Below are 12,415 nucleotides of genomic sequence, written 5' to 3'. Positions count from 1 at the left end.
CGTGTATGTGAATTATTCAGATTTATTTTTCGTGTTTTAATGTGTATATATTATTCAACATAATGGAGTTTGTAAAGTAAAGTTATGAATATTGTAAAATAGTAAAAAGCTCAGTTTTTCTTTAGGGACGCCGTGACCAAGCCTGACTATGCAGTATCTCTCAGTTTTATTAACCTTTCTTTACTACTGTAGCTAAATATTACTCCTAAACTATGTGAAATATTGGTAGTAGTTGTTCCTGTCGATGTAGTTCTCCTAAAATACAACAACGACGCAGATGTCACTTTCTACTATACCTGTTGTAGCTTTATGGCCGCTGGCAACTCGACAGTCCAGACAAGAGGAGGAACTGTTCGACCTCTTGACGTCAGTGCCGATGGAAAGTCTAAGCAGTGCAGGTGCTTGTACGTGAGCTCTTCGGATTATGAAAAAACAAATATCCTACTTTGGAATAATATAATACAATGAAATCAAGCGTCAACACCAAGTGAATAGCTCTCCCAAATCGAGGAAGGAATTAATTTATAGTGTTTACAAATCGTTAATGAGTTAATAGAGAAAATAATAAACGAATGTGAGCGAGCTACGGGTTAACCTGTTGTGCTCGTCTCTCACAGCCACGTTACCTCATGTAAATTCACAAGGTGTTCTGGCATGTGACACAAATATGAGTACTGTTCTTGTTAGTGTGGACTAGTGCTAGGCCAGTATGAGTGTTGGGGCCCGGCCTAGGGTGTCGTGGACCTACTACACCCTACTCATCCTCGTCGCTACACCAGGTAAGTTAAAACACCTTCTGGTTACCTACGTCTCTTGTTTATCCCCAGGAGAAACAACGTCCGTCTTGGGGCAGCCATACCAAAACAAACCACATTACCATACTGGTAACATGAAAATATCATCCCTAATATAATTAACTTTGACGTCAATTAATCGTCTCCTTGAATCTAAAACTTTATAGTAATTATTTTATAGTCACTCCTGACGCTATTCATCCTGGGATAAAGATATGATGTAAGTGGCCATACAAGTGATGCATTATACATTAGTGAGCTGAGGTCGGGACTGTGACGTCTTAGTGTAAAGTGCACTTGTTATTACTACCTTATAAGTAATCTATGGCACATATGAGTTGAGGCCTAAAGATTATGCTGTATATTTATAATGGTCAATGATGGTAATGTCTTAAATTAGTAGGCCTATGTAATAATGATTGATTTTATCGTGAATATTGCAGCCTTCTAAAACGTATTTATGTTAGATAGGTTAAATCACGTTAGATTAGATTAGTTTAAATTACGTTGGGGTAGGTTAAGGTTGAATTATGTTACTTTAAGTTAGGTGAGATGTTAGGCTTGAAAGATGAGCTTTGAGTCAATAGATAACGAGAGAAAATGACCCCAAAAATAGTAACAAAAAAGTATAAATACATCATTAGGGGTCAACCACTCACTAACTGCTTGTTGGGTAATTAGCCACAAACTAATTGCTGGTTCGGTATGTCATTATTATTGTAACGAGAGAGACGGAGGAGTGAAACCTGTCTTGTGTTGTGCTGTAGAAAGACGCCAATTAATGGGGTGATTTTGCCTCGATGCTAATGTTAACAGTCGTAGTACTGAAGATGTTTCCATTCTGCTGGATTATGTTGTGTTGTGTGTGTGTGTGTGTGTGTGTGATGTGATGTGGATTAAATTAATATACGTCGATTGTATTGTTGTGTGGTGGATTCTGACACTGTTCATCATCATCACCACCACCACCACCATCACCACTCCCCAGCAGTCACCACATTCAGAAGTTAAATTACCACAGGTCACCGGCTCATTGACCCCACTCACGTTGGTTGGTTTTATGATGAGTGTGTGTACTCGCGCGCGTTGTTCAGGGGCTGGGGTGAGAGGGGGCAGGGAAAGGGGTTCGACCGGAAGGCCTCACGATCCACTGGACCAGAACTGAATCAACGCGCCGATGTCTTGGTATCTTGTGTGCTTGTCTTAACCTAACCTAACCTAACCCAACCCAACCTCTTGCGCTGGTCAGATGGGATAGGATGGAGGTGGGGGAAGGTCGGGGATAGGGAGAAGAAGGGGGGGTAGTTGACTTCATTTGATACATCGGACAGAGACACTACATCAACACTGTACTAATACAAGTTAATGTAGGACACTAGAGGTGTGCTCAGTTATGGTCGTGTGTTAAGGTCGTGGTGTGAGGCGGTGGGAGGGAGAGGATTGGTGGTTTGGAGGAAGTGGGGAGGGTGGTTTGAAGGGAGGAAGGGGGGAGGGTGGTTTGAAGGGAGGAAGGGAAGAGGCGGTGGTTTTGAGGGAGGGAGGGAGGGTATTAAGAGGTGGTGGTTTGAAGGGAGGAAGGCAATAGATGGTGGGTTGGAGGAGGAAGGGGGGTTGATGTGTTGGGGAGAGATGGAAGATGGTGCAGGAGAGAAGGAAAGCGGGAGATGATAGAGAAGAAGAAGAGCCAGTCAAGTCAGTCAATTATTCATCGTGTGTTCCCTGGCGACTGTCGACTCAAACACGACTAAATATGTTCACTTTATTTACCACTCCCTTTGTTTCTGTTTATAACCGGAAAAAACAATAACAAAGAAACTAAATAAAACAAACTCATTTACCCCGTCATGACTTAGCGAGGTCGACGTATCAGTGAGAACAATGACTGTAAACCGTAAATGAACTTATTATTTGGATGTAACTAAAGTCGGCTGTGACGTCATGGTAAACAAACATTGGATATTTTTTTTTTGGGGGGGGTTTAACTTTCACATGTATCTGGCACCACTGTCCTTTGTTTCTCAGGTCTTTCTATCCTTTACTGAGGTTAGGTTAGGTTAGGTTAGGGTAGCCTGGGTAGGTTGTGTTAGGTCAGGTATGGTTTCGTTAATTTGATATGTTAGGTAAAGGTCAGGTTAGGTTAGGGTTGGTTTTTTTGTAAGGTCAAGTGTAGTTAGGTTAGGTTTGGTTTTTTTTGTTAGGTCAAGTGTAGTTAGGTTAGGTTAGGGTTGGTTTTTTGTTAGGTCAAGTGTAGTTAGGTTAGGTCAGATTAGGTTAAGTCGTCTCGTTTTGCATCGTGTCATAAATAATGGACCTTGAATTCCACTTTAAATACACCTTAACATCTGTACACATAAACAGACAACAACACGGATATACCTGACCAGCGACTCTATGCTTAAGACTGAACAGACGAGAGAGAGAGAGAGAGAGAGAGAGAGAGAGAGAGAGGTTGACCGGCATAAAAGCTCGTCTGTTTTTTCTTCCTGCCGCTGTTGTCATGGAATCAAGCAGGTGGTTTAAGGCAAAATTTCTCCAAACCTGCCATCCCCTCTCTTGTCACCCCCCCCCCTCTTCCATCCCCTCCCTTCCTTACTCCCCACCCTTCCTTCCTCCCCTCCCTTCCTCCCCACCCCTTCCCACCCTTTTCTCTCCTCCCTTCTCCCTTTACCATCTCCTTACCATTCCTCTTCATTCCCTCCCTTCCACCCCCCCCTCACCATCTCCCTCACCATCCCTCACCTCCCTTCCCATCCCCTCTCAACGTCTAACAAGGTCCGTTCCATGAGGACTTGTAGGATCTGTTTATACTATCAAAGGTCGTACGCAACCCCAGGACGTGTAATTGATGGTCGTAATTGGTGGTGGTCGTAGTTGTTGGTAGTGGTCGTTGTTACTAAGGTGGGGAAGTAAATCTGCTTGGAGTGTGGTCGTCTTTTTTAAGGTGAGGGAGGAGGGGGAGGAGAAGGTGGGGAAAGTGGTGGGGGTGAGGTGCACGTTGTGACTTTCTCCACCCCCCCTCCACCCCCCACCCCCCCACCCTCCTCACCATCCAGAATTGAAATAAGAAGTAGCCTCGTCGTCTGCCTTACACACACACACACATACACACAAAGTTACCCCAAAGTCCCTGTACACACCTTCAGTAACGAGTACTTGAAGAAAATTAACTATATAGTGGTAATTACTGTAGGTGTATTATAGCTGCCTTTCCATTGCTTATTATGTTTCCTTTGTGTGTGTGTGTGTTTTAAGAGAGAGAGAGAGAGAGCACTAACACAAAAAACTCCGCGTCGAAATCACGGATACTTAACTCCCTGCCTACTTACGACCGCGTTGAAACTCCCGCCAGAACAGACCTGCACCCACTCACACCTCCATTATCTCTTATTTACTTACGTGTCAGTGGCTCTAGAGTAATTAATTAATGACCATCAAGTTTTATTTAAGGAGCAAATACATCTGTTAACCTCGTGTCTTGAGTGTATAAGCTCGTGGTCTGTTTAGTGTTTGGAAGAGAGAGATTCTGTTTTGTTGTGAATGTTGTGTTGTTTACAAAAATGACGTTCCAGATTGATTTAATTTTGTCACTGTTGATAAGTGTAGTGTAGCAATTTTCTGACTGTTATTATACTCTTAAATATAACTTTAGCTCAGTGTGCAGTTTCTTTTTATTGTAGGTTGTAGCTGTTAACTGTAATCATGATACAGTTTGGTGGGTGAGACGATCAACTCTTAAACAGTTTGTGGTGATGTAGCGAATCTCCGGGATGACACGTACAGTTAGTTCTAGTTATCGTTTGTTTTGGTAGATATTGTGTAAGACGAGGGAAAAAAAAGGAAGAGAAGAGAAGAAAGGAAAATGAGAAGAAAGGTGTGTGTGTGTGTGTGTGTGTGTGTGTGTGTGTGTGTGTATGTGTGGACAGTGAATGATGGTGTGGTCTATGTCCAGTTTTGCGTTGGTTGTCATTCCTCGGCGTTGATTACACGCTTCTATGGCCGTCTCGTGTGCGTGGGTGACAGCACACACACACACACACACACTATAGTCACGCGTACATGGCATTTAAACCTGTCGTGTTTATATACAGCGTGCAACTGACACTCCCACAGATACGTTGCAATACTCACACGACTCATGAATGCACGACGCACATCACACGACTCATGAATGCACGACGCACACACACACACACGACTCACGACGCACATCACGCATCACACACACACGACTCATGAATGCACGACGCACATCAACACACACACACACACACGACTCATGAATGCACGACGCACATCATACACACACACACACGACTCATGAATGCACGACGCATCAACACACACACACACACACACACACGACTCACGAATACGACGCATCACACACACACGACTCATGAATGCGACGCACATCCACACACACACACGACTCATGAATGCGACGCACATCAACACACCCAATTCCTCCACCTACACCAAAACAGACACGACGCACCAACGCACTTCCTTATGTGCCGTTTAACACCAGATTCTCCTTGAGTACGACCACCCATACATACACCTTACACAACCACTGTACATCATCACCTCCGTTACTCTTACACAACCCTGAAATAGTGAGCCAGTCACCTTTCAGCGTCCATACTCTGTTGCTCATGCGCACACGAGCGTCATTGTTGCCAGCGAGGCGGTAAACCCTCCCTCACGCACCCCTCCACCACCCCACCCCACCCACAGAGTGTGTTAAGACAACCCCTCCGCTCTGACACACTGACTGGGTGATGGTGTTAACAGTCATATAACACCACTGGCTGGGTGATGGTGTTAACAGTCATATAACACCACTGGCTGGGTGATGGTGTTAACAGTCATATAACACCACTGACTGGGTGATGGTGTTAACAGTCATATAACACCACTGCTGGGTGATGGTGTTAACAGTCATATAACACCACTGACTGGGTGATGGTGTTAACAGTCATATAACACCACTGACTGGGTGATGGTGTTAACAGTCATATAACACCACTGCCTGGGTGATGGTGTTAACAGTCATATAACACCACTGCCTGGGTGATGGTGTTAACAGTCATATAACACCACTGGCTGGGTGATGGTGTTAACAGTCATATAACACCACTGACTGGGTGATGGTGTTAACAGTCATATAACACCACTGGCTGGGTGATGGTGTTAACAGTCATATACCACCACTGACTGGGTGATGGTGTTAACAGTCATATAACACCACTGACTGGGTGATGGTGTTAACGATCATATAACACCACTGGCTGGGTGATGGTGTTAACAGTCATAACACCACTGGCTGGTGATGGTGTTAACGGTCATATAACACCACTGACTGGGTACGTGGTGTTAACGGTCATATAACACCACTGCCTGGGTAGTGGTGTTAAGTCATATAACACCACTGACTGTGATGGTGTTAACGGTCATATAACACCACTGGCTGGGTGATGGTGTTAGTCATATAACACCACTGGCTTGGGTGATGAGTGTTAACAGTCATATAACACCACTGGCTGGGTGATGGTGTTAACAGTCATATAACACCGCTGGCTGGGTGATGGTGTTAACAGTCATACTCTTACTACCGCAGCTGGGTGATGGTGTTAACGATCATCTTACCACTGGCTGGGTGATGGTGTTAACAGTCATATAACACCACTGCCTGGGTGATGGTGTTAAGTCATATAACACCACTGCCTGGGTGATGGTGTTAACAGTCATATAACACCACTGGCTGGGTGATGGTGTTAACAGTCATATAACACCACTGGCTGGGTGATGGTGTTAACAGTCATATAACACCACTGGCTGGGTGATGGTGTCAACAGTCATATACCACCACTGACTGGGTGATGGTGTTAACAGTCATATAACACCACTGACTGTGATACTGTCTTACCCTACAAGTAACGAATATTATACAGTCAACAGTCACATCAACAGTCTACCCACACTCAATATTCGACCTGCATTGCTGCCCTCCGTAAGGCTGTCGTTCCGGGGTAGAAGGGCACAAGCTGTACCATAATATCTTCAATGTTCTATTCTGTAAACCTTAAACTTCTGACCCTTGAAAAATATCACTATTTCCTGTTTGCTCTCTCTCTCTCTCTCCTCCTCTCTCTCTCTCTCTCTCTCTCTCTCTCTCTCTCTCTCTCTTTTCTTTGTTCCACTTCCTTCTTCCTCTCCTCCTTCCCCTTCCTCTCCCCACCTCACCTTCCTTCCCTTCCCCCTCCCACCTCCCTCTTCCTTCCTTCCCTCTCTCCCGCTCTCACCTTCAGGCGCCCTTGCATAGTCTCCCGCTGGCTCTTCACCTGTGTAAACGCTGGGAGAGGCCCTGGGAGAGCGAGAGAGAGAGAGAGAGAGAGAGAGAGGAAAAATTGTCACTGAGCGTACAAAAGTAACAACAACAACCATTAACCATCACAACAATCGGCAGCAACAACAACTACCACCAACATACCACAACCACCAACACATTGGCCACACCTCAGACTAAACCTCCTCGCACCCTCCTTCCTCACCCCTCTCTCCACACTTTCCTCTTCTCCTACTGTTCACCTCTTTCTCCACTCTCCCTCCTCTTCCTTTTCCTTCCTCCTCCTTTCTCCCCACAACCATACACCACATATTATCCTCTATCTTAACGACCCCTTAACAAACCTCCTCTCTAACGACCACCAACACCCCTTTATGAACTACCCCCCCTTCCCCTCCTCGTTAGTACCACCCTTTACCTAATACTCCACATTAAGAGAATAACTAACGTGATGCAGAGAGATTTCCTCATAGTGGATGGCGTGTGTCGGCTCCTGGAGGTGAATGAACCGCTCTCTACATGTAAACATTCCCAGTATCTCTCGTTCACATCCAGTCAGTTTTCGCTTCTTATTTTTTATTTTATTTATTTTTATCTCATGCTTCTCCAGGGTGTTGTTAAGTAGTTTATATGGCTATTATCTATGATAGTTTAAACGATGTGTAGAATTTTTTTTTTAAAGTTGATTTTAAGTTTTGTCGAAGTTTGGTAAAAATAGCGGGGAAGTTGGGTGAAACTGTGGGGGTTTGAGGGTGACCGATGGGTGGTGGATGTTGTTGGTGGGGTGTGGAGAGGGAGAGTGGAAGAGGTGGAGGAAGGTTGGAAGAGGTGGAGGAAGGTTGGAGGTGGAAGGTTGGAAGAGGTGGGTGGGGGGCTGGAGGGGGGGTGAGAGGTGGAGGGAGGTTGGAAGAGGTGGAGGGAGGTTGGAAGAGGTGGAGGAAGGTTGGAAGAGGTGGAGGAAGGTTGGGGGAGGCTGGAAGAGGTGGAGGGAGGCTGGAAGAGGTGGAGGAAGGTTGGAAGAGGGAGGAAGGGGGGGAGGGGGGGGGAGGTTGGAAGAGGTGGAGGAGGTGAAGAGGTGGGGGTTGGGGAGGCTGAAGAGGTGGAGGAGGCTGGAGGGTGGAGGAGTGGAAGAGGTGGAGGAGGTTGGAAGAGGTGGAGGAGGTTGGAAGAGGTGGAGGAAGGTTGGAAGAGGTGGAGGAAGGTTGGAAGAGGTGGGGAGGCTGGAAGGGTGGAAGGTTGGGGGAGGCTGGAAGAGGTGAGGAGAGAATTTGAGGTGGAGTAGGAAGGATGAATGGCATGTATAGTAGAAGGAGAGATGATGAAGTTGGGGAGGAGGAGAGAGGAAGAGCAAGAAGAAGAAGGAGGGAGAGAGGAGGCCTGAAGTGGAGGGGTGAGGGGGTTTTGAGTCGCTTTCCCGCGGTCATCACACCCGAGAACGATGACCTCGTAGCTGGCCCAGGTCATTTTAGGTCACCGAAAGCCACTAACAGCTGAATGAATGCGGTCATTAAAGGTCAAAAACTGTTATCAAATATCCTCAGAGGTCACTTAATGTCACCTGAGGTCATTCTAGTAATTACAAAAGGTCGTAAATGACGTTAGAATTTTTAATAAAAAATTCAAAATATAAATACTCAAATTTGTTTAGGCTCTTATTTCTTCGTGTGCCTAAAATATTTGTTGCCTCTTGACTTCAATCATCCAAAGGTGTTTAGTGAACTAGTATCTGTAAATGCAATTGAAAAGACAAGGAGAATAAAGATAAATATTTCACGGAGTAATGTACAATGATAATACATGCAAAGAAAGTGAGGATTTATGGTAACGCAAGAGGATGTTATACGCCCGCCAGTCAAAAACAGATCTTGATGCCTGGAAGGTGGTGGTCGACTGGTGCGGTACGACACTTTGGGTATTTCACAACATCCCTTAATCGTGTGTTTTGTTTACACTCGTTTAGGTTTACACAACAGTTGATGTTTGATGTGATTGTGGTTGTTTTGTAATTGTGGTTGTCTGTGAGGTTGTGGTGGATAGTAGTTGAGGTTACTTGGGAGGTTATGAGTTAGTAGTTGTGGTTGCTGGGAGTCGTGGTTGTTGGGAGTCGTGGTTGTTGGAGTCGTGGTTGTTGGGAGTCTAGGTTGTTGGGAGTCTAGGTTGCTGGTAGTCGTGGTTGCTGGTAGTCGTGGTTGCTGGTAGTCGAGGTTGCTGGTAGTCGAGGTTGCTGGTAGTTGGTGATGGTGGCTGGGAGTGTTTGAAAGGAACGAGAGAGTGACTTGATCCTGTGGTAAGAGAAACGAGTCTAGATTGCTATTTTTATGTCCATTACCACTATCGCCACTACTACCACTACTATTATTACTATTATTACTACACCTACTACTACTATCACCTTATCAACCACCACTACCATAAAAGTACATGTTTTAGCTTTTATTTTAACATCCATTCAACTACCACTCGTGCCCTACCGAAGGAGTGAAAGTTTGAGAGCACACACACACACACCGCTAGCCATATTATGCTTATATGGTTACCAATTATACTCTATCTATTATTAGTGGTAGTCGTGGTTGATGGTGGTAGTTTGTGTGTTAGTAATTGTAAGTGGTGATTTATGTTAGTGGTTATGGTGGCTTAGTAGTAGATGATGTTGTTATAGTGGTAGCAGAAGTAATTTATTCCGTAATATATTAATTTCGAGAGCAACAACACAAGCATCATCAATCATCACGTGACATTATCATCCTTAATCATCCTTAATCATCCTCATCATCAATAGACATCCATCATCCGACAAAAAAACCAAACATCATGTGGACCTCTTTGTGGTATTTCAGCCTTTGTTTATATTTGAGAGTGACGTCAGAGTCCAGGGGGGTTAGTTCATGGGGTTGCCGCCAGGGGAGGGGGTGTTTGTGATTATAAGGGAGCAAGTAACCAAACCTTCGGGAAATTTCTGCAAAAATGGGTAAAAAGGACATAGAAGAGGAGAAAAAATGGACGAAGGAAGTGAAAATAGCAAGGGAGAGATGGTGCTTGATAAAGAGACGGAATAGAGAAATCGCAAGTAATTATCGTAAGAGTTTCATGATTTTGTAAGAAAAACAAACTTCTCTATGTTGAGGAAATGTGGGAGTGACGTCATAGGCACTCTCCATGGGAATGTACATAAATAACACTTGAAATTATATTGACTACACACAACACGCCATCACTTTTACTACAGACAGATCACTACTTATATAACAAATCCTTTATATAAGATGAATTATAATATTTTTTAAGGAATAAGGCGACCAAAACTGCCCCAGAGAACAGGTCCTGCTAAGAGAGGTTCTGACAGAGTTATTACCAGCCTCTCGTCTCCTGCCTTAACTGGGGCCGCCGTCCTTACCTGGAGTTTACCTGAGGAGTGGGGCACTTGTCATGGTGATACTACACTTGTGAAGAGAGTGTGTGTGTGTGTGTGTGTGTGTGTGTGTGTGTCTAAAGTTATATAGTTAGTGTATAGTGAACTTTACACCTGTGCTGACAACTGTATCATTTCCCACAAGTATCTATTTATCTATCTATCTATCTGCATAAACCCCCACACAAAATTAGGCAGATAGACCATCACACCACACGTTACCCACGACGTTCACACAGACAGACAGACAGACACAGACAGACACAGACAGATTGATATAAACCCACGGCTCTTCACCTCTCACATACGTCTCGAAAAACCACAGGTCGAAATCCCATTGAAACTCGGCCATCTGATACACTGTGTGGTTATATATATATACAGTTCTCAGTTACGTATGACCTTTTCAGTGACCACCAGACATAAGGTCGAGAGAAAGGGAGGGAGGTGTATCGTCTCCGTGACCTCTTGACCTGACTGAGATGGTTGTGTGAAGACGAGTCGTTCATACGGGATTGTTTGACTGTATGTAGGTTGGTAGTGAAGTGTGAACAGTACAGTTAACCACTACTTAAGTTAGTTAGTCTCTCTTTTCTCGGACGGATTCAGACTCATGAATCCGAAGCATTTATAAAGGGAATAATGTAGTATTAGTCTACTGCTTCGGGTTCATGAGTCTGAATCTCTCGGGAGGGTTCGGGGGTTCAGTAGAGTGCATAGGGATTTTGTTATGGTTATACAAAATAGAACTTTGCTTAATAGAGTCTTATATAAAGGGTAAGATTATAAGGTGATGAGATATATATATACAAGGTAGATCTTTGATGGCTTCTACAGGTATATACAGTAGACCTCTCAAGATGGTAGATATATGGAATAAATCTTGAGGTAACGTATTCGATTAATGTCCAGGGAATCAAGATATAAAATGGAGTATGGAGATTTGTCTTAATGTGAGATCCGAGTGTAGAGTGAAGATGGGTTAAAATTTACGACTTCCTTCTTGTCTGCTTGCCTTGTTCCATGCTTGCTTGCTTCACCCACCCACACCTACCCTCCCACCCACCCACCCACTCCCAGCCGCACCTACCCACCCACTCCCAGCCACACCTACCCACCTACTCCCACCCACACCTACCCACCTACTCCCACCCACCCATCCACCCACCCACTCCCACTCACTCCCACCCATCCACCCACTCACTCCCACCCGCCCACGCCTTCCACAGACATGAGCAAGAGACGTAGCGAAAAACCAGGCCTGATGCGCATTAACCACCACCACCATCACTGCTTCCTCGCCCTTACCTACCTCGTTCTATTCTTCCCTCCTTCGTAGTCTTCCTTCTTTCCTCCCGCTCCTTCCTTCCCTCTCGCTCTCTTTCCCTGTCTCGCCTCCTTCCTTCCATCCCTCCCTTTTCTCTCTGCCTCCCATTTTGTTTTCCACTCTCCTCGCTTCATCTTCTTCCTCCTCGTCCTCTCCCAAACCTCCCTCCCTCCCTCCCTCCCTCCCTCCCTCCTCCTCCTCCCTCCTCCCTCCCTCCCTCCCTCCCTCCCTCCCTCCCTCCCTCCCCTCCTCCCTCCTCCCTCTCCTTCCTTACCTTCCTTCCAGCATCGTTCACCTGTGTTTAACTTACCATTTCGTCTGTTTACACACACACACACATACACACACGAGAGCTGGGATCAGGTAAATCCGTAGTTTGAGGATGAAAGTGGATAATGGATAAGAGAGAGAGAGAGAGAGAGAGAGAGAGAGAGAGAGGTTAGGCAGGAATGTAGTGGAGGAGGTAAGAGGGGGTAGGGTGGATGGCTAGACCAGTTTTACCCCCCTTTTTAGTGAGGTGGATAGGGGGTAGG

At 45.2% G+C, this 12,415-nt stretch overlaps 1 protein-coding gene across 1 annotated transcript in view; it reads left to right on the top strand.

Annotated features, from left to right (window-relative positions):
• Positions 1 to 380: 380 nt before the first annotated feature.
• The window catches only part of LOC121877224 (mucin-2-like), a 72,333-nt gene continuing 60,298 nt past the window's right edge, over positions 381 to 12,415 (top strand). The window contains exon 1 of the mRNA XM_042382835.1: positions 381 to 779. Within this exon, the coding sequence (XP_042238769.1) occupies positions 710 to 779 (70 nt within the window). The 5' untranslated portion in view covers positions 381 to 709. The remainder of the gene's footprint in view (positions 780 to 12,415) is intronic.

Source organism: Homarus americanus, unplaced genomic scaffold (genome assembly GCF_018991925.1).
Source record: "Homarus americanus isolate GMGI-L3 unplaced genomic scaffold, GMGI_Hamer_2.0 scaffold367, whole genome shotgun sequence".
Lineage (NCBI taxonomy): Eukaryota > Metazoa > Arthropoda > Malacostraca > Decapoda > Nephropidae > Homarus > Homarus americanus.
This window is presented reverse-complemented; position numbering and strand designations above follow the sequence as displayed.